This window comes from Oncorhynchus gorbuscha, linkage group LG03, assembly GCF_021184085.1.
Source record: "Oncorhynchus gorbuscha isolate QuinsamMale2020 ecotype Even-year linkage group LG03, OgorEven_v1.0, whole genome shotgun sequence".
Taxonomy (NCBI): Eukaryota; Metazoa; Chordata; class Actinopteri; order Salmoniformes; family Salmonidae; genus Oncorhynchus; species Oncorhynchus gorbuscha.
The window spans coordinates 37,248,727-37,276,419 of NC_060175.1; the positions used below are offsets into that span (position 1 = coordinate 37,248,727).

General features: G+C 43.4%; 1 protein-coding gene across 1 annotated transcript in view; it reads right to left on the bottom strand.

Moving 5' to 3' along the window:
- Positions 1 to 10,834: 10,834 nt before the first annotated feature.
- The window catches only part of LOC124031334 (ephrin type-A receptor 8-like), a 165,253-nt gene continuing 148,394 nt past the window's right edge, over positions 10,835 to 27,693 (bottom strand). Inside the window, 15 exon segments of the mRNA XM_046342432.1 lie at positions 10,835 to 12,861; positions 12,988 to 13,146; positions 13,896 to 14,086; positions 14,236 to 14,385; positions 14,545 to 14,754; positions 14,969 to 15,030; positions 15,693 to 15,878; positions 16,273 to 16,398; positions 17,265 to 17,332; positions 18,164 to 18,338; positions 19,021 to 19,183; positions 19,959 to 20,083; positions 23,024 to 23,434; positions 23,772 to 23,793; positions 23,795 to 23,928. Coding sequence (XP_046198388.1) covers positions 12,747 to 12,861; positions 12,988 to 13,146; positions 13,896 to 14,086; positions 14,236 to 14,385; positions 14,545 to 14,754; positions 14,969 to 15,030; positions 15,693 to 15,878; positions 16,273 to 16,398; positions 17,265 to 17,332; positions 18,164 to 18,338; positions 19,021 to 19,183; positions 19,959 to 20,083; positions 23,024 to 23,434; positions 23,772 to 23,793; positions 23,795 to 23,928 — 2,297 coding nt within the window. The 3' untranslated portion in view covers positions 10,835 to 12,746.

A 27,693-nucleotide genomic window follows, 5' to 3' on the forward strand; every position in this document is an offset into this window, starting at 1 on the left:
TCCAAAAATGTATTGTATACTGCATCATAAATTATGTAAAATACCAGGGAGATATGTACACTGTAGCTAAGAAAGTGAATTCTGTCGCTGTACAGAAAACAATTCCTGAACAAATATTTATATTGACTATGTCCATCCTAGCTTGCTCATTAATGTCTTCATTGAAATCCTCTTATGCGCTCATTGTCCCCTCATGCCATAGTTTCTACACCTCAATTGTCACTAGAAACCACATTTGGTTAAGCAAATCAGCCATATCAGGTATGTTTTTTTTAAAGGCTGTTAATGAGGCTGAATGAACTGTTTCCCTGCCAGACAAGGTTCCGCTGATTGACAGGTGTAGCAGTGGTAAGGATTCACTCCATGGTGCTGAAAAGAAAGCTCTGCTGTTGGGACAGCTTTATGTAGGCCCTAACAGGTGGTAGGCACCGTTTGTCACTGTTATAGTGAAATTAATGTATAGTTTAGTGTTTTATAGTGGCTTTGCTGGCATGCATCAAAACAAAAAATGGGGTAGATTTCACCACTAAGATTTACACGCTGGTTAAAAAGAAAATCGCCACTGGTAGCAACAGTAGAATTATAGTTTGGTAAAAAGAAATAGGGAATCAGAAATAGGGAGTGAATCAGTGATAACTCACTTTAAAAAATCAAATCAAATCAAATTGTATTTATATAGCCCTTCGTACATCAGCTGATATCTCAAAGTGCTGTACAGAAACCCAGCCTAAAACCCCAAACAGCAAGCAATGCAGGTGTAGAAGCACGGTGGCTAGGAAAAACTCCCTAGAAAGGCCAAAACCTAGGAAGAAACCTAGAGAGGAACCAGGCTATGTGGGGTGGCCAGTCCTCTTCTGGCTGTGCCGGGTGGAGATTATAACAGAACATGGCCAAGATGTTCAAATGTTCATAAATGACCAGCATGGTCGAATAATAATAAGGCAGAACAGTTGAAACTGGAGCAGCAGCACAGTCAGGTGGACTGGGGACAGCAAGGAGTCATCATGTCAGGTAGTCCTGGGGCACGGTCCTAGGGCTCAGGTCCTCCGAGAGAGAGAAAGAAAGAGAGAATTAGAGAGAGCATATGTGGGGTGGCCAGTACTCTTCTGGCTGTGCCGGGTGGAGATTATAACAGAACATGGCCAAGATGTTCAAATGTTCATAAATGACCAGCATGGTTGAATAATAGTAAGGCAGAACAGTTGAAACTGGAGCAGCAGCATGGCCAGGTGGACTGGGGACAGCAAGGAGTCATCATGTCAGGTAGTCCTGGGGCATGGTCCTAGGGCTCAGGTCCTCCGAGAGAGAGAAAGAAAGAAGGAGAGAATTAGAGAACGCACACTTAGATTCACACAGGACACCGAATAGGACAGGGGAAGTACTCCAGATATAACAAACTGACCCTAGCCCCCCGACACAAACTACTGCAGCATAAATACTGGAGGCTGAGACAGGAGGGGTTAGGAGACACTGTGGCCCCATCCGAGGACTCCCCCGGACAGGGCCAAACAGGAAGGATATAACCCCACCCACTTTGCCAAAGCACAGCCCCCACACCACTAGAGGGATATCTTCAACCACCAACTTACCATCCTGAGACAAGGCTGAGTATAGCCCACAAAGATCTCCGCCACATCCCCTGCTCTCTCTCATAAAAGCAGATATGCTTTCAAACGGGTATGAGTAAATTCTTAAGCGTTTTATTTACATTGTCCTACCCCTGCTCATTCAGGGGTAGTATGTGACTAGCCCTTTAGCTCTCTCTCCTTATCTCTTAATATAGCAACAGAGGAGCAATTGCATGCTGGGAACACTAACCATTGGCAAGATCTACCGTTAAACTGGGACATTCCATAAACATACACACGCATTCACACACACACACAACACTTTCTCTGACATACTGAGGAAAAGGATCTGATTCGTCCAGGTGGAGTATTTTGTTGTTGTTGATTGCTCTGCTTTCGTTTTCTTTCATTAGATAGTTTCTGCCCAAATGTGCCATTTTTCATGTGAAGGGGTTGGTAGAGAGATAAAGAACATGTGTTTTTCCCCCTCCTCATTAATAGCTCAGTGACTTAGAGCCAGACAGGAATTTTGTCACGCTTCTTCCTTATGCTCTTTGACGTGTTCTACAAGTCACGGAGGTGGAAGTCAGAGGTTTGCTGCTCCTTGTCAACAGCCACCTACACAATACTCTTTATCTACCATACTGCAGCACCATGGCCTGTTTCTATTTAAGCTCCTGTCCCCTCCTTCCTTCATCTCTAATTGTAGCTTAGTGACACTATTCTGTTCACATGAACAGTCCCTATCTAATGCATTCAGTATGGGACAAATCCTAACTCTAAATCTGTACATCATTTGCAAATCTCCAATTTACATTAAAACATGATGTATGTGAAAGGCTGAGTTACGAGCATGTGCCTAAAGTTTCAGGAGGAGACAAGAGGAGATGATGGGAGAGGAGATGAGGGAAGAGGATGGGAGAGGAGAGGAATGGAGGAGAACAGAGGCGTGAATGGGATAGGAGAAGAAAAGAAAGAAGAGGATGAGAGAAGAGAGGAGTAGATGGGAGAATAGAGGAGAGGAGGAGAGGAGAAGAGAGGAAATTAGAATGTAGGGAAGGTAGAACATTAGCCCAAAAAGCATCTACCGCCCCCTTCTCACCCGTCTCACTCTGAGACTGTTATGGTGACGCCCACACGCCTGAAAGAGAATCAGGTTTCTGATTAAGCCCGTGAAGTTGAATCTGAGTTCAGGATGTGTGTGTGTGTGTGTGTGTGTGTGTGTGTGTGTGTGTGTGTGTGTGTGTGTGTGTGTGTGTGTGTGTGTGTGTGTGTGTGTGTGTGTGTGTGTGTGTGTGTGTGTGTGTGTGTGTGTGTGTGTGTGTGTTGAACGCAATAATCCACAAACAGGAGCTTTCTCTTTCTTTCTCCCCTTCTCATCCACCACTTTTCCATCCTGCTTCTCCTACTACCCAATTGTCCCACCCCTCTCACTGTCCTTCTCTTCCCATCACCACTCCTCTCTTACCTCCAATCCCTCCTCTCCATTTCTCCTCCCCCTCTCTCTTTGATTCAACATTCCCCCTTGGCTATACTGTTGGAAGCCTGGTTAATCATCATCATTATCATCATGTTAATTTTAGACTCGTATCTCCTTAAATAAAGAGTGTGTTTTGTTCTGTGTGCTCATATCCCCGGGGTGTGATCAATGTAAGTAGAGCAACACTAGCTTGTGTTATGTAGCGTTAGCTTGCGTCAGCCCAGTGTTGCTCTGAACTATGCTGAGTGTAGGGTAGCATATCTTGCGTCAGCCTAGTGCTAGCTTATAGGGGCACCGGTGGCAGGCAGCGCGGGGGAACATCAAAGCGATAATTCCCCCCCCCCAGAATGGAAAGTTGGGTGCACACAGCGGGCACACACAAACACACACACTGAACCCAGGCTGAGTGCATACAGCGGGCACGAGGGGAGAGGTGGCTGCTCACAACCACGCAGCAGTTACATTTATGGAAATGAATCCTTATTAACAGAGAGTGTTGTTATTAAATCATGATGTTTGACTGCATGCTTAGGGAGGAAGGTCCACACGGGAGAAGGTCAGGGAAATGGATACACACAGACAGACACATTGCTGAATCTTCTTTAAGTCATTTATTTACACATACTAAAGTGCATGCATGTACGTACTGTAGGCACATGCACCTGCATGCAGGCAGGAAGGCACACACACACAGTTGATTTTCTGCTAGTGTCTGTGTTAACAGTGATATGAATGATGTCTTGGATGTCTTAGCACCTTGGCCGGTTCATCGATGTGTTTGAAAGCACATCATTACCCTGTCAACATTTTAATGTGATGTCTCTTCTAAAACCTTTGCAACTGGGACATGAATTATGAAATGTTCAGAGTCACACTTCACATTTATTTTAATAGTTTATTTGAAACAATGCCGCTTTTGACCAGATCATTTATCTTCTTTAATGTCTGTGAAGAATAGTTTGTCTTGTCTATGGTCTGCTGTGACAAAAACAACACATTATGCTATCAAAGCAATCATACATTTAGTAGATGCTTCGTCCTTTGATTTAATTTGCTTTGAATTAGGCCATTAAGGAGAGAGGGAAACAGTCCTGCTTATTGCCATTTTAATAATTCTGTAATATGTTTGATAAGGGACTTGGAAATGAGGATTCCTCTCCAGGGGGTTCATTCTTCACAAATACTTATATAAATAGATGAATAAGCAAGTAAATCAAAAGAGGAAATGGTCTTGTGCCATGCTCTTGTCTAACCTTATGGGCAATTCACAGCAATTCAGAGATTTATAGAAAGTCATCTTAAAGTTACTGATAGTGCTTCTGGCCTAAAGCCTCAAACATATTTTTTGTAATATTATTTTTTCCGGTCAAGAAGGTTAATACCATTTCTCTCAAATACGCATGAATACAGAGGGCTACGGCTAGAATAGAACAGAGTAAAATAGAATACCTTATAGCAAATTGCCCCTTTAGACTCAATGCCCACTGCTAGAATTGACAGCACCAACGTGATCAAATCATCAGTGGCATTTGACCAACTGAGAAAACAGTGTAGAGTGTCATAATAAGCTTAATGGTAATCTGAACGAGTTCATGTGCTTTGTTCCGCACAAATATTAGAAAGATTGGACATGGCCAATGGGTTAGCATTTGGTCACTTATCATAGAGTAAACATTTAGAGAGAAATTACTATTCATTTCATTTCAAACATCCTGTACTAGATAGATATAGTAGCCTACAGCTTATATCCTAGCTGTCGAGACCGTGTTTACAGTGTAGGCTCTTACAGAGAGGATGAGTGACAGAACGTCTTTGTTTATGGAACGTGGGGCTAAAAAGAATGCGGTTTGTCTTGAAAAAGTCCTTGCAGCTCTAACATCGACAGTACAAAGTATCCTTTCAATCCCCCTTCTCTGTGATCTTCTATATGGTATTGACTAATACCGTACTACAACCCTGACATCTACATACTTTACCTAGGACACTGTCAGGAAATCCAAACGATCAGGACTGTGTACATACTGAAGTTAATGTGTTCACATTTATATTTAAATGTTGATTTATATATTTATATTTACACTGTCAGGCTATGTGTACCTCATGCATAATACATGCCATATTTACCCAACTGTAGCATGAGGTCATGAATGCATAATAAGGTTTGTGTATAATAGTGCATATCAACCATGTTTGATTTATCTGTTTTCCTGTTAGTCCTGCTAGGGGACACAGATCTAGGATCAGTGTACCTTCCCATATCACTAACCTTAACCATTATGCCTGGCATTATGCCCGCCTGACCACTCTGCCTGTCCCTGACCCTGAGCCCGCCCGCCGTCCTGTGCCTTTGCTCCTACTCTGGATTATCGACCCCTGCCTGCCTTGAACTGTCGTTTGCGTGCCTCTGTTGTTACAATAAACATTGTTACTTCTCATCGTCTGCACTAGGGTCTTACCTTGATACCTGGTTGTTTCTCGTGGTCTGAGAATCCTTTAGGTGCCTTTTGGCAAACTCTAAGCAGGCTGTCGTGTGCCTTTTACTGAGGAGTGGCTTCCGTCTGACCCCTCTACCATAAAGGCTTGATTGGTGAAGTGCTGCAGAGATGGTTGTCCTTCTGGAAGGCTCTCCCATCTCCACAGAGGAACTCTGGAGCTCTGTCATCTCCCTGACCTAGGCCCTTCTCCCCCTATTGCTCAGTTTGGCTGGGCGGCCAACTCTAGGAAGAGTCTTGGTGATTCTAAACTTCTTTCATTTAAGAATAATAGAGGCCACTGTGTTCTTGGGGACCTTCAATGTTGCTGAAATATTTTGCTACTCTTCCCAGATCTGTGCCTTGACACAATCCTGTCTCGGAGCACTACGAACAATTATTTTGATCTCATGGCTTGGTTTTTGCTCTGACATGCACTGTCAACTGTGGAACCTTATATAGACAGGTGTGTGCCTTTCCAAATCATGTCCAATCAATTGAATTTACCACAGGTGGACTCAAATCAAGTTGTAGAAACATCTCAAGGATGATCAATGAAAACAGCATGCACCAGTGCAAAATGTTGAGTCTCATAGCAAAGGGTCTGAATACTTATATAAGGTGTTTCTGTTGTTCCTTTTTAATACATTTGCAAACATTTCTAAGAACTGTTTTCGCTTTCCCATTATGGGGTATTGTGTGTAGATTTATGAGGAAAAACAATAATTTTGTTATGGCTCTCGTTTGTGGAATGACCGGACCAAGGTGCAGCGTTGTAGGCGTACATCGTACTTTTTATTGATGACACCAAAAGCAAAATAACAATGACAAAAATGAAAGTGCACAGTTCTGTAAGGGAAAATAAACTATACAGAAAACAAGATGCCACAAAACCCAGAAGGAAAATGGCATTATATATGATCCCCAATCAGAGACAATGATAGACAGCTGCCTCTGCTTGGGAATCATACTCAGCCAAAAACACAAAGAAATAGAAAACTGATTTTCCCACCCTGACCTAACATAGAGAATAATAAGGTCTCTAAGGTCAGGGCGTGACACATTTAATTCATCCATTTTTGAAAAGGCTGTAACATAACTAAATGTGGAAAAGTCGAGGGGTCTGAATACTTTCCGAATGCACTGTATGTGCTTTTTACTCCCATACAACTTCCGTGACACTTAAAAGTACTAGTTACATTTAGAATGCTTAGACAGGAGAGCAATGTAGTCCAATTCACGCACCTATCCCTACTACCTCTGATCTGGCGGACTCACTAAACACAAATACTGCATTAGTAAATTATGTCTGAGTGCAGGAGTGTGACCCTGTCTGTCCGTAAGTCAATTAAAAAATAAAGGAAAATTGTGTAATCTTGTTTGCTTAAAGATGCACTATGCATTTACTGGTTGCTAAAATTCTAATAGTTCGCCTAATTTAAATTTATGTGACAAAACCAGTAAGTATAGTGTAGAGAATCATTGTACCATCTAAACCACTGCAAAATATATTTTCCATAACCAAAAATATTGTATTTTCAGCTGTTTGAAGCTGGTGTACAAAACCAAAAGTAAGAACTGGAAGCATAGAAATAGCTCACACAGATCTGTTCTACCGCTTCTTAGACTTGCTTTCATTGAGAATTACAAATCTATAACTCTCATGTCTCTGTGAATTTGGTTAAGTCGCCCAAAAAGTTACACATTGCAGCTTTAATATCAGACATTTTATGTATAGCATTTACTTTAAGTTTATACTTTTACTAAAGTATGACAATTTTGTACTTTTTCCACAACTGTACTTAAAGAGATTTAAAACCAGATACTTTAAGACTTTTTCTCAAGTAGTATTTTACTGGGTGACTTTTAAGTGAGTGATTTTAAGTGAGTGATTTTCTATTCATGTATCTTTACTTTTACTCAAGTACGATAATTGAATACTTTTTCTACCACTGCAAGCACACACACTCTCAGAACTCCTACACACACGCACAGTCAACTCTGCTGTTCGAATATACACCATTGATTCCACTACCCACTTTATATTTGTAAATAGATTCTTTATACAGTCCATTATTACTATGCATACTACCTCTTCTATTACTTCTACTACTTGTTATTTTTTACTTTTCATTATTATTGATATTGATTAATGTACTGCATTGTTGAGGCAGCTACCACATAAGCATTTTGCTGCACCTTTTATAATTGGCGGAGGGCTTTAACAGTATGTGGGTTATTTTATATCTTCCCTCTGCCCTGCTAGTGTATCAATGTGGTGGTAATTACAGTTCAATCTAGCACATGCGTCTCTAGTATTTTAACAGTGACACTGATGCAGCCAGCGAAGTCTCTTGTAGTCAGTTAGCTAGTGTAAAAATAGAATACATATGATTCCTATTTTCAGAATAAGACAGAGAGATGGAGGCATCAGTAGGAGCTAAGTTTGTGTGCCGTTATTAAACTGGTAGGAGATTCACACACTGACCTCATACAACCCTATGTCTCCCAGCACTCTATCATGTACTGCTTGAACGGTCTCAATCAACCCATCTCTTTCTTCAGATGTCAGACGAGGCTACTGTGTCCAATTAACACAACAGCCAACCCACAATCACACCCTGCTGCCACGGACACATACCTTGACAATGTCTGAAACAACCAGGAAACAACACCCAGTATTGGACAGTCCCTTCTGGCACTGTGTCAAGGGCAAACTGAATGTTTTATTTAATGTGATGAATTGACAGCAGCACATTAGGATACACAATTATTTAAATTTAGTGTTGCATTGTTCCATGCTTGTTCAAAAGACTTCATTATATATTGGAGATGAAATTTACATTGAATGCTCAAGCATTTTAATGAATGTGTATTTTTGATGGAGAGTTTTTCATTATAATCCTTAAGCATTTCATGTATGTCTAATGTTGACAGTTTCTTTTGCCATGAGGACCTGAGTATTAGGGATAACAAACAACAAACACACTCCTGTCCTGACTCATCATGACCCACTCTGTGTCGCCCAGCGACAAGTCAACCAGAGGACAGTCTAGAACACTCACAGTAATAATGGGTAGGAGGGGTACAGTGTCGTCATGGGGATGGGTCAGCAACTGATCATTTGGTGTGGGATTCCATGGTAACAAAGCACATGGCCATAATGAGATTAATAGTGTTCTTTCTCATTTCACTTTCACCGAGGAGAAGATTAGCTCTAGCTCTCTTAAAGGTGAATGAGAGGCCAATTACTCAGACACCCTGACCAAGATTCAACACTGATTTTTTTGTTTAGTTTCTGTGGTTGAAATGAAGTTCAATAGCACAAAGAAGCACAGAGGCACTCAGCAACAATAAATCAAGCAGTCAAAGTCCATTGTTTCCGACCTGTTACAGCCTTGCAATCGGGTTTTGTTCCAGTAGTCCCAGTCAGATCAAAGCATTCAGATCCACAATGTTGTGATTTTGCAACCCTAACCCTAGCTCCTTGTCCACAACTCAGATCAACCCTAGCACTAAACCTAACCCTAACCCTAGCTCCTTGTCCACAACTCAGATCAACCCCAGCACTAAACCTAACCCTAACCCTAGCTTCTTGTCCACAACTCAGATCAACCCTAGCACTAAACCTAACCCTAACCCTAGCTCCTTGTCCACAACTCAGATCAACCCCAGCACTAAACATAACCCTAACCCTAGCTTCTTGTCCACAACTCAGATCAAAGCCAGCAGTAAACCTAACCCTAACCCTAGCTTCTTGTCCACAACTCAGATCAACCCCAGCACTAAACCTAACCCTAACCCTAGCTTCTTGTCCACAACTCAGATCAGCCCTAGCACTAAACCTAACCCTAGCTTCTTGTCCACAACTCAGATCAGCCCTAGCACTAACCCTAACCCTAGCTTCTTGGTCACAACTCAGATCAACCCCAGCAGTAAACCTAACCCTAACCCTAGCTTCTTGTCCACAACTCAGATCAGCCCTAGCACTAACCCTAACCCTAACCCTAGCTCCTTGTCCACAACTCAGATCAGCCCTAGCACTAAACCTAACCCTAGCTTCTTGTCCACAACTCAGATCAGCCCTAGCACTAAACCTAACCCTAACCCTAGCTTCTTGTCCACAACTCAGATCAGCCCTAGCACTAACCCTAACCCTAGCTTCTTGTCCACAATTCATATCATATCAGACCATGAGACATCCCGAAAATCTTCTCACAAAATTGTCTGTAGCGTCCGAAAGGTTTGGCATACAAACTATTACAAGCACACAGTGGTGTAAAGTACTTAAGTAAAAATACTTTTTTGTGGTATCTGTACTTTACTTTACTATTCCTTCCGTGGCCTCCAACTGCTCTTAAATGCTAGTAAAACCAAAAGCATGCTTTTCAACCATTCGCTGCCCGCATCCGCCCACCTGACTAGCATCACTACTCTGGACGGTTCTTACTTAGAATATGTAAAGTAACGGTTTGGCCTAGGAAAGATATTATGATCCCTCTATGGAAAGAGAAGATCTCTTTTGCTCTATGACCCCCACAAGTGTCTTGTGACCGGTCTGAAGTCAGTACTGCCGATCTTCCAACTTCTGTCTGTAGCATCTGAACAGTTTGTGGAAAGGTAAGTGTCTCACGAACACGTACTGTACATGTGGGTTGTTTTGCCCTTGGACACCCACAGGCCTCACGTCTCGTCTGAGGTTCTCCCGGTACCAGTGGGAAAAATAAATATATATATCCTGATCTTTCTTATATCTCTCAGATATACTAGGACAGACACTTCAGAACAAACTTCCTTTAGATTTGTTTTTGGGGACTACCTGTTGTTCCATGAAGTGAACATGTTATTCAATGTGTTTGTATCGGCTAATAGCAGTAAGGACAAATACAATTTTTCATCAAATTGATATATTTTTTAACCCTAACCTTAGCCCTAGCCTCGGTGAACTTCAAGTGAAATGTATTAAAACTTACCCCAATCCAGGGACGGAATGTGTAGCTCCAAGGCCACACCATGGATCAACCCGAACACTAACCCTAACCTTAACCCCAGCTTCAATGAACTTCTGGTGAAATGGTTTAAAACATACCTAAATCCAGGGATGGAATGTATAGGTCACACTCCGGATCAACCCAAAACATAGCTATTATCAACCCTAACCCTAACCCCAACCATAACCCAAACTACATGCCCACATCCTGGATAGACCCTAACCACAACCCTAACCCAAGCTTCATGTCCACACACATAGGCCCTATGTCACGGGTGTCGTCGGATGAAGGATGAGACCAAGGCGCAGCGTACTTTGAGTTCCACATAATTTATTAACAAAGTGAAACTTTGGAAAAGACAAAACAATAAAGAATACAACGACCCGAATAGCTTCGTTGTGCAAACTACCTGCACACAAACAAAGACAAGATCCCACACAGAAGGAGGGAAAAGGGCTGCCTAAGTATGATCCCCAATCAGAGACAATGATAGACAGCTGCCTCTGATTGGGAACCACACTCGGACAGAGACAAAGAAATAAAGAACAAAGAATGCCCACCCAAATCACACCCTGACCAAACCAAAATCCATTACTGTAACCCTAACCCTGTTTTGTTCAATTTCTATTCATTCCTACATTAGTCACTGTGTTGTGTTCCGAATTGGAATGTGAAACATTCTGCAACATCCCAAGCAAGACAGGTCAGTTGTGTTAAACCCATTTTATTTATTCCCAGGTGAATCATGGCAGTGGACTCAGCACTGAGTCGTGCAGACAGAGGGTTATTGCTTTTTCAGTCACTGTTTGTATTATATGATTCAACATGACAAACAAGGATGATCCATCAATCTTTGCAAAAAGCTTTTGTCTTTTGAATTTGGTTTGAGAGCAAATAGACCTAGGGCTCTATTCAATCCATATTGCGGATGTTCAACGTTACAGCGTGATTGAAATGTAAAGGCAATGTTCCTGCGTTAGTGGAGACAGCATTCACGTTAAACCCTGCATATTTCGACTTAATCGTAATTACCTTAGAATACCTATTGAGCAATCTGTAACGATTCATCGATACTGATTGAATAGAGCCCCTAATTTCAGACAGAGGTTAGTACATCCTGTTGTAGTGACCGTAGGTATGTACTGGTATAGAAAACAGAAGGCTGTTTGTCAATTGATAGATCTAATAAAACATACTTTCATAAAATATGGCATTTCTATTGAACTCCATTGTTTAAAAAGAAAGTGTCTCAGGAGAAAAATGTGGAAACATTATTGAAATGTCACCATAGTTATACAATGCATATTCAGGGAATATAATGAGCTTTTTCTCTAATAACGAGAGACATAGACCACTAGAAATCAAACATAGGTGCATTAGAAAATCATTCTCTTGATTGCACACTGGAACTAGGACCGTCAATAATATTTTTTTCAGAGTATTTAGATAAAAACATTCCACATATAGCACTTTCCCTATTCCTTGTTTTGTCCTTACCACCACAGAGTCAAAACACTATAATCACAATGAGTCATCATCCATACATCTGTTCTACAGTAGTTGTGTGCTACACAGCTGAACCAGGGAGAGAACACAGTGCTTCTCTCCTAGGGTCCTTCGAAAGTTTACTGTGTGAGATTGTGACTCCGTAACAGTCTTTCATAGCCAAATTGGAACTGGCCTCCTTCTTAGTGGAGGAGACTTGGAATTTCTGGTGAGTCGAGTAGGTTGTTGCTGTTTGTCCACTGTCAGGTTCAGGTCCAGGGTCTTCTTGTGCCAAGTAGACAGGGGAACCATAGGAGAAGCTGTGTGCTGCAGGACACAGCTCAGTGCTCCAGCCCCTGCCAGTCTCTCGCTTACTGTATGTTAGGCTATCACTCAGATCCATTGTAACGTATACTTAACTGATACATTAATATGAATAGAATCTCTCTTTGTATACAACACCATTGAAATCATTTGTGGAGATTAAGGCAGTCCATACATTTTTACAAACAAGACATGAAACATATCTGAATAGGAAAAACAAAGGCTATGGTACTCAAGTCCCTTCATATCTGTACTCTTGAAGTTTCAATCTCTCAAAGAAGAGGTCTTGAAAAGTTAACCAAAATGTCACCCGGACATTGTAGTTTCTCTGATAGTCATAGATCAATTCCCATGAGTTCCGACTAGGCCTCAGAAGCCTGGGGCTAGATTTGAAAACCGGCTGGATGGAGAAGCCTTGAGGCTGAAGTTATACGTGCACCGAGGGCACACTTCTGTTGAGCACCTGGACACGCATCAGCTGTACACTGGTCATGATCTTCTTCTGGTGGCCCATCAGTGTCACCCCCAGCCTGTGGATATCCCTGTAGGACACACAGAGATGGGGCAGAGTCACACATGAACACACTCATCAGACAGCCTAAATTACTCTTAAGCATCAATGACATGTGGATGTGATTGGAGAATTATGCTATGGCCTTGCCTCTCACCCTTGGTTCATGCCTATGACGTGGCCTAGGGTCAGGTAGCCTCCTGCAGCAAAATGGTCCTTGTATCGGCCCATCTTGATGGTGTCCAGCCACTCATCCACAGAACTACAGCTGCTGAAGTCTGGGATACTTCTGTCCATCATGGGAGGTGTGCCTAACCTGAGAGAAAGAGTGAGAAAGAGAGAAAAGAGGAATAAAAGGAGATAGGACAAACACACAGACAGAAGGGAGAGATGTGGAAAAAAAGAGGTGGAGAGGAAAATAGGTGTTGAAATGCACTAGCAGCTAAGGCAGAAAATCAATAGCTGTTAAAATGATAGAGAAGGGGTGGCTGCTCTGATTGCAGGATGGCTGGTTTGGCTAGATTAATACGGAGAAAAATCCTTAACACCCCCTCCTCCTCCTCTCCTCCTCTTCTCCTCATCCCTCCATCTCCCCGACATGCACCAGTAGCTCTATGGGACCATGGATCTGAAAGAAGCAATTTAACATAGGTCCAAGTCTAACTCGAGCCGCTCTTCACTCTGCTCTCTGATTCCCGGACTATCAATGTCAATATCACAGCCAGGCTCTTATTTAACAGAGCGCATGTCTATCAGAGATGAGCTTATTGGAAAACGAACAAGGCCGTTCCTTGCTCTCTTAAGGCAACCTGTCTCCCTTGCGTCAGCCGGGGAAGTTTGAAGGAAACTTTGGGCTGTAACTTTATCCCACAGCTCATGTTTGACAGATGAGTTGAGAGTGGATTTGCAGTGCGTTGTCCAGACAATGTCATAAGGTGAATGCACCAATTTGTAAGTCGCTCTGGATAAGAGCGTCTGCTAAATGACTTAAATGTAAATGTAAATGTACAATGCATTGCCCAAGCGATGTTTGCCCCAGCGATGGCTGTCTAGCAGCCTGTTCACCTGCACAGTGTGTCCATGGACTTGAGGTTCTCCGGGTTCCGGATCAGCTTGTCTAAAACTGTAACGATCTGGCAGAACCGGGGCCTCTCGTTGCGGTCCTTCTGCCAGCAGTCCAGCATGAGAGTGTGTAGAGCACCTGAACAGCCCATAGGAGCAGGTAGCCTGTAGCCCTCCTCTACTGACTTTATCACCTATACACACACACACACACACAGAAAGAGCAAGAGAGAGAGATATGCAGGTATCATTACACACGTTTTCTTATGAGTGTATGTGTGATTTGCATGTACTATATACTGTGTGTGTGTGTGTGTGTGCGTGTCCTCTCCAATCCACTCACATCTCTGTTGGTGAGGTTCCAGTATGGCCTCTCCCCATATGACATGACCTCCCACATGACCACGCCATAGCTCCACACGTCACTGGAAGAGGAGAACTTCCTGTAGGCGATGGCCTCCGGCGCTGTCCAGCGGATTGGAATCTTACCACCCTGAAGGGAACAGAAACGCACTAGAACCAGAACTAGAACAACCACTGGCATCACCACTGAATAGAAAACAGAACTAGAACCAGAGAACTCGGGCTACAACAGTTTTATGATCTAGTACATCTTAGAGTTTTAGAATGTATCATGAGAGTGTGAACTCACGCTGGTGGTGTATGCTGCATCAGGATCGTCCTCCAGGACTCTGGACAGGCCGAAGTCAGACACCTTACACACCATGTTGCTGTTCACCAGGATGTTACGAGCTGCCAGGTCACGGTGGATGTAGCCCAGGTCTGCCAGGTAGGTCATACCCGCCGCGATGCCACGCATCACACCCACCAACTGGATTATAGTGAACTGACCATCATGTCTCTGAGAGGAGGAGATGAGGAGGAGAAGAACGGGGATTGAGATTGAGAGAGATTGTAGTGTTAGCTAGAGGCATATTGATTGAGATTTCAGATGTCAAGTGCTTCAAAAATAATTTCTCTACAAGAGAAAGAAAGAGAGAGAGAGAGAGAGTGGGAGAGAGGGAGAGTGAGAGGGTATGAGAAAAAAATATGAAATCCTTTAAAAAGCAACAAACCCTCAGGAAAGAGTCCAGAGATCCATTCTCCATGTACTCAGTGATGATCATGACTGGTTTACCTGGGGGGGGGTAAAATAGGAAGGGAGGGAGGGAAGGGAGTAAGGAGGGAGGGGGAAGGAGGGTAAAATAGTGAGGGGGGAGAGAGGGAGGGAGGGAGGAGTAAGGTAGGGTGAATGAGGGAAGGAGGGGGTAAGGGAAGGTAAGGGATGGAGGGGTGTAAGGGAGTAAGGGACGGAGGGGGGTAAGGGAGTAAGGGAGTAAGGGGGGGGATAAGGGAAGGTAAGGGATGGAGGGGTGTAAGGGAGTAAGGGACGGAGGGGGTAAGGGAGTAAGGGAGTAAGGGGGAGGGGGTAAGGGAAGGTAAGGGATGGAGGGGGTAAGGGAGTAAGGGAGTAAGGAGGGGAGGGGGTAAGGGAAGGTAAGGGACGGAGGGGGTAAGGGAGTAAGGGAGTAAGGGGAGGGGGTAAGGGAAGGAGGGGGTAAGGGGGTAAGGGAGTAAGGGACGGAGGGGGTAAGGGAGTAAGGGAGTAAGGGAGTAAGGGAGTAAGGGACGGAGGGGGGTAAGGGAAGGGAGTAAGGGACGGAGGGGGATAGCCCATTCTATTAATTCTTATTTCTATGGGCGTATGTACTTTCTTCTTGAATTGAATTCATACACAGCAAAGACATTGAATTGCATCAAACTGAAAATGGAGATGAATCAAATCAAATGGAATCTTACTGCGTGTGACCACTCCCTCCAGGTGAATGATGTTAGGGTGGTCAAACTGGGCCATGATTGATGCCTCAGCCAGGAAGTCCCTCCTCTGCTTGTCACTGTATCCTGCCTTCAGTGTCTTCAAAGCCACGGGAATGTCTCTCTTCCCTGGGAGACGCATCCGCCCGTAACACACCTCCCCAAACTCACCTGCACACACACACACGTTTAGGTGTACTCCTCCCCGACGACCACAATATAGACTAATCTATTCATTGAGTGATAGATTAATTCGAACAAAAATAAATTGTTTCCTAATCTCATCTCCTGCTTTGTGCTTTGAAAAGTCACAGAACACATCATTACATTCCTTCCCCTTTCCCTTTCTGTCTAATGTGTCTTATCAACAACTACAACCCTAAAGGTCATTGTTAACAGCCATGATTATAACGCCTACTATGTCCTGCTTTGCCAGTGTGATGTTATTATTCCCTGTGTGTCTCTGTGTTTGATTGACAGCCCCATGCAACGCTCTGATTCCACTGTGCCATTCCTCTCCGCTGCACACCGCAGCCTTTACTTCAGCCAATGATTTTCAGTTTACCTGACCCAATGACTTTCTCTATTCTGATCCTGGAAGCTTCAATTTCTCGGGCAAACTCGTGGACGGCCTGGCAGGGGTCCTCGTAGGTGTGTGGGTCGATGTAGAATCGCACGTCGGGGAATGACACTAAAATAAACAACATTAGCATAGGGTCACATACCACTGGATGGAAACAATATGCTTACATGAGACTGTCACAGGAAAGCGAGGGAGAAAGAGAGGGGGAGAGAGACACAGAAAGAGAAAGAGATACAGAGAGAGACAGCGAGAGAAAAGGGAGGGTGGGAGAGAGAGAGACATAGGGAGAGGAGGGAGAGAGAGAGACATAGGGAGAGGAGGGAGAGAGACATAGGGAGAGGAGGGAGAGAGAGAGAGACATAGGGAGAGGAGGGAGAGAGAGAGACATAGGGAGAGGAGGGAGAGAGAGAGACAGGAGGGAGAGACATAGGGAGGAGAGGGAGAGAGAGGAGAGAGAGAGAGCCATAGGGAGAGGAGGGAGAGAGAGAGACATAGGGAGAGGAGGGGGAGAGAGACATAGGGAGAGGAGAGAGAGAGAGAGACATAGGGAGAGGAGGGAGAGAGAGAGACATAGGGAGAGGAGGGAGAGAGAGAGACATAGGGAGAGGAGGGAGAGAGAGAGACATAGGGAGAGGAGGGAGAGAGACATAGGGAGAGGAGAGAGAGAGAGAGACATAGGGAGAGGAGGGAGAGAGAGAGACATAGGGAGAGGAGGGAGAGAGAGAGACATAGGGAGAGGAGGGAGAGAGAGAGACATAGGGAGAGGAGGGAGAGAGAGACTGCAGTACTGAGATTTTGTACCTCAATAAATCTGAATCAAACGGGAAGTGAACTGTGTACACTGAGGATGAAAATGATTGTATTTTATTTACCTTTATTTAAACAGGCAAGTTACTAGAGTGAAGGCTGGGGGGGGTTGTATAATAACACATGGCAATAAAAATATACCAGTAATAATAATAATACAAACATACCATGGCCATTCTGGTAGTGCATCTTCTCCTCATCAGAGTCCTGGAAGGCCTTGCTATAGCCACAGTGTCTGTATATCAAACAGTAGTTTAGAATAGTTTAGAGTCACACGGGGATACACCACACTTCTCATGGTTTTCCTCTCATTCTATCTTTCAGACTCCGCTTGAAAACGCTAACATGCATTGAAGTTGGTAATAAATCCACAAATTATTTGTGGAAGATGTAAATTCTAGACATCAAAAGAGAGAAGGAGAGGGATAAGTGAAAACATTCGCATTATTATTTAACTAACATGAACAGCCGTAATAATTAAACTGACTGTTTAGAAGTACAAAACTGGATCTGAACATTACCCATGCAGAAACTCTGGGAGATGACCTGACTTTCCACTGCTAACAAACACATGCCATACTCTAGAGTGAGAACTACTCTTGGCTATTTAAAAGCATTAGTGGAACAAAGTTAGAGACCATCTCCTTGGTTTCCTGTGCTGTGGGATTGTGGGACTGTTGGACTGAAAATAGACAGTTACTGTAGCACTGGAGCCTATGGAGGTACATTTATTTAATCCATTTATAAAAGTCTTTTATCAAATCCACCTTACAGTCATGTTTGCATACGTTATTTATGGATGGGTGGTCCCAGGAATCAAACCCACTATCTTGGAATGGCAAGAGCCATGCCCTACCAACTGAGCTACAGAATCCCTCAAGAGGGGATTAGAGGTCATCCTATGGATATCAATGCATATGCGTATACAACATCAGAGACAGATTATGGATAAAAAAAAGAAAATACTAATATGAATGTTGATGATAAAATAAATGAATCCTATGGAGACAATGGTATAATTTACTTGAACCCTTATTAAGGTAGAGTAAAAAAATATTCCACATACGTATATGAGTGACGTAGAGTCAGAGAGGACTCGTCCACATCACGGGTAGTGGTGTAGTGTAAGAAAGGGTTGCCTTGCCGTTTCCTGCAGATGACGATGGCCAGGAAGGTGACGAGGCCAGAGACCAGCGCCATACAGATCCAGATGATGGTCATAGTGTCGTAGCGGGGAGGAACTGGACACACAACAACACAACCAGTTTGTGTGAGTGTGTGTGTGTGTTCAGTGCTCTTTGAGGCTTAGGTCTGCAGCAGCAGCTTTCCTGACAGGGGTGGCCCTCACACAAAGCACAGATCTATAACAGTAAGGGATTGTCTGAAGGCTTCCTGGTCCCACTGACATTCATGGCTCTTCAACCCAGCACCATTCTGTCCCTCATGAAAAAAATACTATAATATATTATGGTATAAATACTGTAGTATACTGTAGTATTACTATATTTATATACTATAGTATTCACTGTAGTGTTTTTGCAGACATTACTGTAGTGTTCACAGCAGTCTGTTTGAAGACATTACTGTAGTATACCATAGTATTTACTGTAGTGTTTTTGCGTACATAACTGTAGTATGCTATAGTACTCACTGTAGTGTTTTGCAGACAAGACCGTAGTATACTATAGTATTGTTTTTGTCTAAAATATGTTAGTATTTATTGTAGTGTTTTTTCTATACTACTATAGTGAATACTATATCATACTACAGTAGTCTGCAAAAACACTACAATAAATATTACAGTAAAGTCTGTAAAAACTCTACAGATAGGTTGGCACCAATAGACACCAATAGAATACAAAGCACTTCTAAACCTAGTGAGAGATTTTACAAATTAAAATAGTGCTACTCTCATTCTCTTACTTGCTTTCCCGGTCTGGATCTCCACATTCTGGCTGAAGCGTCCGCAGCCTGCCGAGGTTCTGGCCCGGACCTGAAAAATGTACCTGGTACCAGGCTTCAGGCCAGACACCCGGGCCATGGTCCCCTTGGCCTTCAGGGTGGAGTAACTCTGCTGTTCCTTATCCTGGTGGAGGGAGAGCTGTGATAAAGACAGTCTGCTGCCCAAGCAGTGTTTATATTGCAGATTTATCCAGTTGTAACCCCAGGAGTTTGCACAGATTAAGATAACCACACAGCAGCCACACTAATCTGTCTGTACTATCCAGGCGTGTGTGTGTGTGTGTGTATGACACTATTCACTCTATACACACAACCTCAAGTCTCCAGTGACCACCCCCACTGTGGGGGATCCTGGTCTGTGTGTGTGTTGCTCAGATCTCTCTTACCTCATTAGCTGTGTGTCAGAGCATGCAGAACCACAAAGCAATTAACTTGTCTTTGCTGCTAGGCTGTCACTTTCACGAATCAATCAGCATACATAAACACAGACAGAGAGACACATACACGCATATATGTATGTATGTATGTATGTATGTATGTATGTATGTATGTATGTATGTATGTATGTATGTATGTATGTATGTATGTATGTATGTATGTATGTATGTATGTATGTATGTATGTATGTATGTATGTATGTATGTATGTATGTATGTATGTATGTATGTATGTATGTATGTATGTATGTATGTATGTATGTATGTATGTATGTATGTATGTATGTATGTATGTATGTATGTATGTATGTATGTATGTATGTATGTATGTATGTATGTATGTACGTATGTATGTATGTATGTATGTATGTATGTATGTATGTATGTATGTATGTATGTATGTATGTATGTATGTATGTATGTATGTATGTATGTATGTATGTATGTATGTATGTACTCTACCTTCTCATAGTATTTGATGTCATACTCTAGTATGACTCCATTGGGCTGGTCAGGCTCGTGCCACTGCAGAGTGACGCTGTTCTGACTGGTGTTCTCCTGGCGAATGGCAATCACCTGGGAAGGGGCTGAACAGAAAGCAGGAAAAAGGAAGTACAGAAACTATTTTTTTATTTTTTTTAATAGAAAACCAGAACATACATACATCAATGTTCCATGGAGCACAAGGTGGCCGCCCAACTACAAAATGTCAATATATGTAACGGTCGTCGTCGGTGGAAGGAGAAGAAGACCAAGGTGCATCTTTTAATAAAGAACTTGAACACTGAACAAAACAATAAACCGACAACCGAAAACAGTTCTGGCTGGTGCAGACACACAACAGAAAACAGAAAACAATCACCCACGAAACACAATAGAAAACAGGCTCCCTATGCGTCCGTGCATTGATTATCGAAGTCTCAATTCGATCACAGTGGGATTTAGTTATCCACTACTCCTCATCACTACGGTGGTGGAATCATTCCACGGAGCGTGTTTCTTCACAAAACTGGACCTCAGGAGCGCGTATAATCTGGTGCGCATTCGGGGAGGAGACGAGTGGAAAACAGAGTTTAGTACCACATCAGGCCACTATGAGTACCTCGTCATGCCGTATGGGTTGAAGAATACTCCAGCCATCTTCCAATCCTTCGTAGATGAGATTCTCAGGGACTTGCACGAGAATGTTGTGGTAGTCTATATTGATGACATCTTGATTTATTCTGCCACACGCGCCGCGCATGTCTCCCTGGTGCACAAGGTCCTTGGGCGACTGCTGGAGCACGACCTATACGTCAAGGCTGAGAAATGTGTGTTCTCCAAACAAGCCTTTTCCTTCCTGGGTTATCGCATTTCCACCTCGGGGGTGGTGATGGAGTGTGACCGCGTTAACGCCGTGCGTAATTGGCCGACTCCTACCACGATAAAGGAGGTGCAGAGGTTTTTAGGGTTTGCCAATTACTACCAGAGGTTTATCCGGGGTTTTGGCCAAGTAGCGGCGCCCATTACCTCACTGCTGAAGGGGACACATGTGTTGCTCAGATCTCTCTTACCTCATTAGCTGTGTGTCGGAGCATGCAGAACCACATCGGCCGAGGCTGATGGAGCCTTCAACCAGTTGAAGGCGCTGTTTACTGAAGCTCCCATGTTGGCGCATCCGGACCCTTCGTTAGCATTCATAGTGGAGGTGGATGCGTCCGAGGCTGGGGTTAGAGCCATGCTGTCACAGCTCTCGGGCACGCCACCGAAGCTCCGTCCCTGCACTTTCTTTTCCAAGAAGCTGGGTCTGGCGGAGCGGAACTATGATGTGGGGGACCGGGAGTTACTAGCTATGGTAAAAGCCCCGAAGGTGTGGAGACACTGGCTAGAGGGGGCTAAACACCCTTTCCTCATCTGGACTGACCACTGCAATCTGGAGTATATTCGAGCAGCGAGGAGACTGAATCCGTGTCAGGCTAGGTGGGCCATGTTCTTTACACGCTTTAGATTTACGATCTCTTATAGACCAGGTTTCCTTCACACTAAGGCCGACGCGCTGTCCCGTCTCTATGACACCAAGGACCGGTCCATCGATCCCACTCCCATCCTTCCAGCCTCTAAGCTGTTGACCCCGGTGGTATGGGAGGTGGACGCAGACATCGAGCGGGCGTTGAGGGATTGAACCTGCGCCTTCACAGTGTCCGACAGGTCTTAGGTACGTGCCGCTTGGTGTCCGTAATAAATTGATCCGGGGATTGATAGGACAGTGCGGGGTCTTAGGGGGAAATACTGGTGGCCCACCTTAGCTAAGGATGTGAAGCTCTATGTCTCTTCCTGTTCGGTATGCGCTCAGAGTAAGGGTCCTAGGCATCTGCCTAGAGGGAAGTTACAACCCCTCCCAGATCTCTCGGTAGATTTTCTTACTGATCTTCCCTCATCTCAGGGGAACACTACCGTTCTGGTCATTGTGGATCGGTTCTCTAAGTCCTGCCGTCTCCTCCCATTGCCTGGTCTCCCTACGGCCCTACAGACTGCTGAGGCTCTATTTACCCACGTCTTCCGGCACTACGGGGTTCCAGAGGACATCGTATCTGATCGAGGTCCCCAGTTCACGTCCCGGGTTTGGAGGGCGTTTATTGAGCGTCTGGGGGTCTCGGTCAGCCTTACCTCTGGTTATCACCCCGAAAGTAATGGGCAGGTGGAGAGAGTAAACCAGGAAGTGGGTAGGTTTCTGAGGTTGTATTTCCAGGACCGGCCAGGAGAATGGGCGAGGTACGTCCCGTAGGCAGAGTTGGCCCAGAACTCACTTCGTCACTCATCCACGAACATGTCACCATTTGAATGCGTACTGGGCTACCAGCCGGTCCTGGCTCTGTGGCATCAGAGTTGTTGTTTCTGTTAATTGGGTCTAATTGGTTACACCTGTTTTGAGTTAGTTTTGTTTGTAGGCTATTTAAGGGCACTAGGCCTGCTGGGTATTGTGCGGGCTTGTTCTCTGTTTATTGGTGTTGGTGTATTAGTGTGATCTCTATTTTTCCGGACAGTTTTAGTCCTGCATATTATGGACGGGTTGTTTCATGCGCCCTTGTGTTTTGCATGTCCGTGTCTCCACTGTCTTTGGAATAAAAGATCCACGTACGGATTCACCTGCTCTCTGCTTGACTCCTCCACTCACCATTCATAGAAGTCATAACAGAAGAATGATCAATGGAAACAGGTTGCACCTGTTTCGAGTCTCATAGCAAAGGGTAGGAATGCTTATGTAAATAAGGTATTTCTGTTTTTTATTTGTAATACATTTTTCTCTTTGCCAATATCGGTTATTGGTTGCAAGTAGATGAGGAAAATGTTTTGTTTAATCCATTTTAGAATAAGGCTGTAACATAACAAAATGTGGTCTGAATACTTTCTGAATGCACTGTATGTATCATGCAGCCTAGCTGTTGAGATGTTATTTTTAATGTGTAAACTGTATGTGTTTGATCCACAGGTAAAACAGCCTACATGCATACATTTATATGTTTTAAATCGATACAGGTGTCCCCTACCTGCCTGGTTCGTGGTGATGTTGACAGATATGAAGGGCGCTGGCTCATTGCTTAGGTGAGTCACCGCATTCATCGCTAGGATACGGAAGGTATAGTTGGCGTGGGCAACCAGGTTTAGAACGGTAACCCAGGGTTCGGTCAGCAAGCTCTGCCGGGGAACAAACCGCACCGGGACCACCCCAGAGCGGTCCACCATCCCTCCACCCTCTCCTCCCATCCCCTCTCCCACACTGGTTGATCCCATCCCTGCTGTACAGTCCTCACACTGCCCCCCTTCCCCAGAGCACTTCTGACAGAGCACGCTGTACAGCAGGTCACTGCGACCCCCCGAGTCCATCGGTCGACCCCACTCCAGATTCACTGACGTACCGTTAACCGACGATATCATGTTTACTGGAGCTGTTGGGGGGCCTAAGGAGAGGAGAAAGAGAACAAGAGACGGAGGAGAACAATTTGAAGGGAGAAGAGAGAGAAAGTGGTGTATATTTGCATGTTTTTCTTCATGATTAGCACCTGAACCAGTGGAATGTGCTTCTATTTTCTCTTTCAGATGTTTATGTTCATCTAGTGTTTAGAGAGGCCCTCTAAAGGGGAAATTCAAATAAATAATCATAGAAATGTAGCATATGCCCAGTTAACCAAATCACCCAGGTCACCCAGGCCATGTGTAAGAGAGGTGGACCTACATGTGTAGTGGATTATTCGGTCTGTGTGTGTGCATGCCTGTGTGAATTTGTGAGTTATGTACTTGTGCAGGGTGCGGCAGGGGGGGTCTGTAGGGGCCCTGTAGTGGCTGGAGTCACAGGGACAGTAGAGGGCAGCTCTGGTCTCTGAGTGGCTTTGTAGAGGACACCTCCCACACAACCCATCACCTGCCATTGGCTTATAGAAACCCACCTCACACGCTGTATGGGAAAGAGAGGGTTGGAGAGAGAAGGGGGGAAGAGAGAGGGGGGAAGAGAGAGGGGGAGAGAGAGGGAGAGAGCAAAGGGGAGAGAGAGAAAGAAAGGGAGAGAGGGGGAGAGAGAGAGAGAGAGACAGAGAGAGAGAGACTATTTGCACATCATTACAACACTATAATATTACATTTTTGTAAGTGTAATGCTCACTGTTCATTTTTTATTGTTTATTTCACTTTTTTTTAATGATCTATTTCACTTGCTTTGGCAATGTAAACATAACCCGTTTCCCATGCCAATAAAGCCCTTAAATTGAATTTGAAAATTGAAATTGAGAAGGGAAGGGAGATAGTGGAAAGGGAGAGAGAGACAAAAATGTATATGAATATGCATAATAATCTTGGAAAATATTATTCTTTGGTCCACCCCATTATTTCTAGGGAAACTCCAACAGTCAATATGTAATTGGAACCCTGCATCGACTCACTGACTGGAGAGGAGGGAGAACAAAGTTAGACTTTTACACACACATTTGGGCCAAAGAGTCAGTGCACTGTTCATACTCCCGAAGGAAAATCTAAATGTAGACCACGTTTCAACCATATTCAGTACACATACTACATATGAACTTTCAATAATACAGGCTCCACTGATAAATGTGGGTTATGTGGCAGGGGAATCGGAAATATCTGGCAACATCATGGTTTCACCGTGCCTCCTCAGTAAAAAAAGAAAAAAGCTTACCAACATGTCTCTGCTCTGTTAAGAATGCAACAAGATCTCATGGATTTACCCATTTGACTTCAGATTCGGATGTTTTTCCACATTTCTCCAAATTTCAAAGTTGCTCCAACACCCTGGGTTGACTGACCCTGCTCAGCATCATTACATTTCCCCAACCTCAAATGTAAAGTTGGTTACATTTAAAAATGAAAGGTTAATGTTTTGGATAGGGTTAAAACATGAACCCTTGACACTGGTGGGAATTGGCCTATATGGCCTGGGATAAATGGAAATGTTTCTTACAGAAGAAATGCATATGAAACGCATATGCATAAGCATGATAGCAATTGAAATGGAACAGTTTCGAAATAGTGGAAACATTATTAGACCAAAGATGAGGACACTACACTGTTGATTTTATGTGCATGTTATATTTACTATACTTTTTGCTGCGTTTGTTGATAACAAAAATGGACAATATTCTGGATACACTTAGTAGCATAATAATAACATTCCTGGAAAATTTGGGGTACATGCAACATAAGACTAAAAAAATGACAAGGGTCTGAATGAAAGGAGTAAATTGTGTCTCCAAGTGGCCACACCACTCCAAGGAGTTCCTAAGTAATTGCGATACATTTTTATGACATAAAGAAGTCGTCAACAATAAGGTGCTTCATTGAACCCTCCTAGCTGTGCCATTGAGGGACTAGAGCAAGCACTCTTGTTTTGTTGTTTTGCATCCCCGCCATCCCACAATTACTGTTGTTGTTTACGGCCCATTATAAACCGCAATCTGGGTCAGGTGGCATAATTTGAAAGCTTGTTCTATTGCCAACATAAATAGCTGTTCTAAAATATGATATGATAGAAATCAAACTGAATGGACATCAGAAATAGAGGAAGGACTAAGAACAAACAAGAGAGAACTACTGTAAAGTAGACTGTCTCTGTAGAATGTGTATAAGATGTATGGATTGAAGGTAGAAGCAGAAGTCAGAAGTGTTTATTAGTTTACTCCATTTAGGTTATTGGCGGTAGGGTTTGCGGGAATAATAATAAAGGTATATTCTTTAAAAAAGTATGTATGTCTATATAGGTATGTGTATGTGTATATCTATATATGCATGCGTGTATAGATATATATATTTACCCCAAAAATATGGGGGATTGGAAATGATGCAGACAATTACAGTGAAGATGCTGGAGGAAAGAGGTACAAAAGTATTTTTTATCCACAGTTAAACTAGTCCTATATCGACATAACCTGAAAGGCCGCTCAGCAAAGAAGAAACCACTGCTCCAAAACCGCCATAAAAAAAGCCAGACTATGGTTTGCAACTGCACATGGGGACAAAGATCGTACTTTTTGTAGAAATGTCTTCTGGTCTGATGAAACAAAAATAGAACTGTTTGGCCATAATGACCATCGTTATGCTTGGAGGAAAAAGGGGAGGCTTGCACGCCGAAGAACACCCTCCCAACCGTAAAGCACGGGGGTGGCAGCATCATGTTGTGGGGGTGCTTTGCTGCAAGAGGGTCTGGTGCACTTCACAAAATAGATAGCTTCATGAGGAAGAAAAATTATGTGGATATATTGAAGCAACATCTCAAGAAATCAGTCAGGACGTTGAAGCTTGGTCGCAAATGGGTCTTTCAAATGGACAATGACCCGAAGCATACTTCCAAAGTTGTGGCAAAATGGCTTAAAGACAACAAAGTCAAGGTATTGGAGTGGCAATCACTGAGCCCTGACCTCAATTCTATAGAAAATGTGTGGGCAGAACTGAAAAAGCATGTGCGAGCAAGGAGGCCTACAAACCTGACTCAGTTACAGCAGCTTTGTCTGGAGGAATGGGCCAAAATTCATCCAATTTATTGTGGGAAGCTCGTAGAAGGCTACCCGAAAAGTTTGACCCAAGTTAAACAATTTAAAGGCAATGCTACCAAATACTAATTGAGTGTATGTAAACTTCTGACCTACTGGGAATGTGATGAAAGAAATAAAAGCTGAAATAAATCATTCTCTTTACTATTATTCTGACATTTCATATTCTTAAAATAAAGTGGTGATCCTAACTGACCTAAAACAGGGTATTCTTACTAGGACTCAACGTCAGGAATTGTGAAAATTTAGTTTAAATGTATTTGGCTAAGGTGCATGTAAACTTCTGACTTCAACTGTAGGTACGTGGTTGCAAAGGGCATCAGTGTCTTAAAGATATTCTTCTCCTTAATGCAACCCACTGTGTCAGATTTCAGCGCTCAGGCACCAAAATAAGCCATACAGATACCGGCCATGTTGTGGAGTCAACAGAAGTCAGAAATAGCGTTATAAATATACACTTACCTTTGATGATCTTCATCGGAATGCACTCCCAGGAATCCCAATTCCACAATAAATGTTTGTTTTGTTCGATAAAGCCCATCATTTATGTCCAAATACCTCCTTTTGTTTGCGTGTTTAGTTCACTAATCCAAATTCAAGAGGCGCAGGCACTTTGTCCAGACGAAAAGTCAAAAAAGTTATATTACAGTTTGTAGAAACATGTCAAACGATGTATAGAATCAATCTTTAGTATGTTTTTAATATAAATCTTCAAAAATGTTTCCACCGGACAATTCCTTTGTCTTTAGAAATTAAAAGGAACGCAGCTCACTCTCACGGGCGCGCGCTTGACTTGGCATTCTGCCAGACCCCTGATTCAAACAGCTCTTATTCGCTCCCCCTTCACAGTAGAAGCCTGAAACAAGGTTCTAAAGACTGTTGACATCTAGTGGAAGCCTTAGGAAGTGTAATCGGACCAAATTTTACACTCTATATTGGATAGGCAAACACTTGAAAGCCTACAAACCTCAGATTTCCCACTTCCTGGTTGGATTTTGTCTCAGGTTTTTGACTGCCATATGAGTTATGTTATACTCACAGACATCATTCAAACAGTTTTAGAAACGCCAGAGTGTTTTCTATCCAAATCTACTAATAATATGCATATTCTTCTGGACAGGAGTAGCAAGCAGTTTACTCTGGGCACCTAATTCATCCAA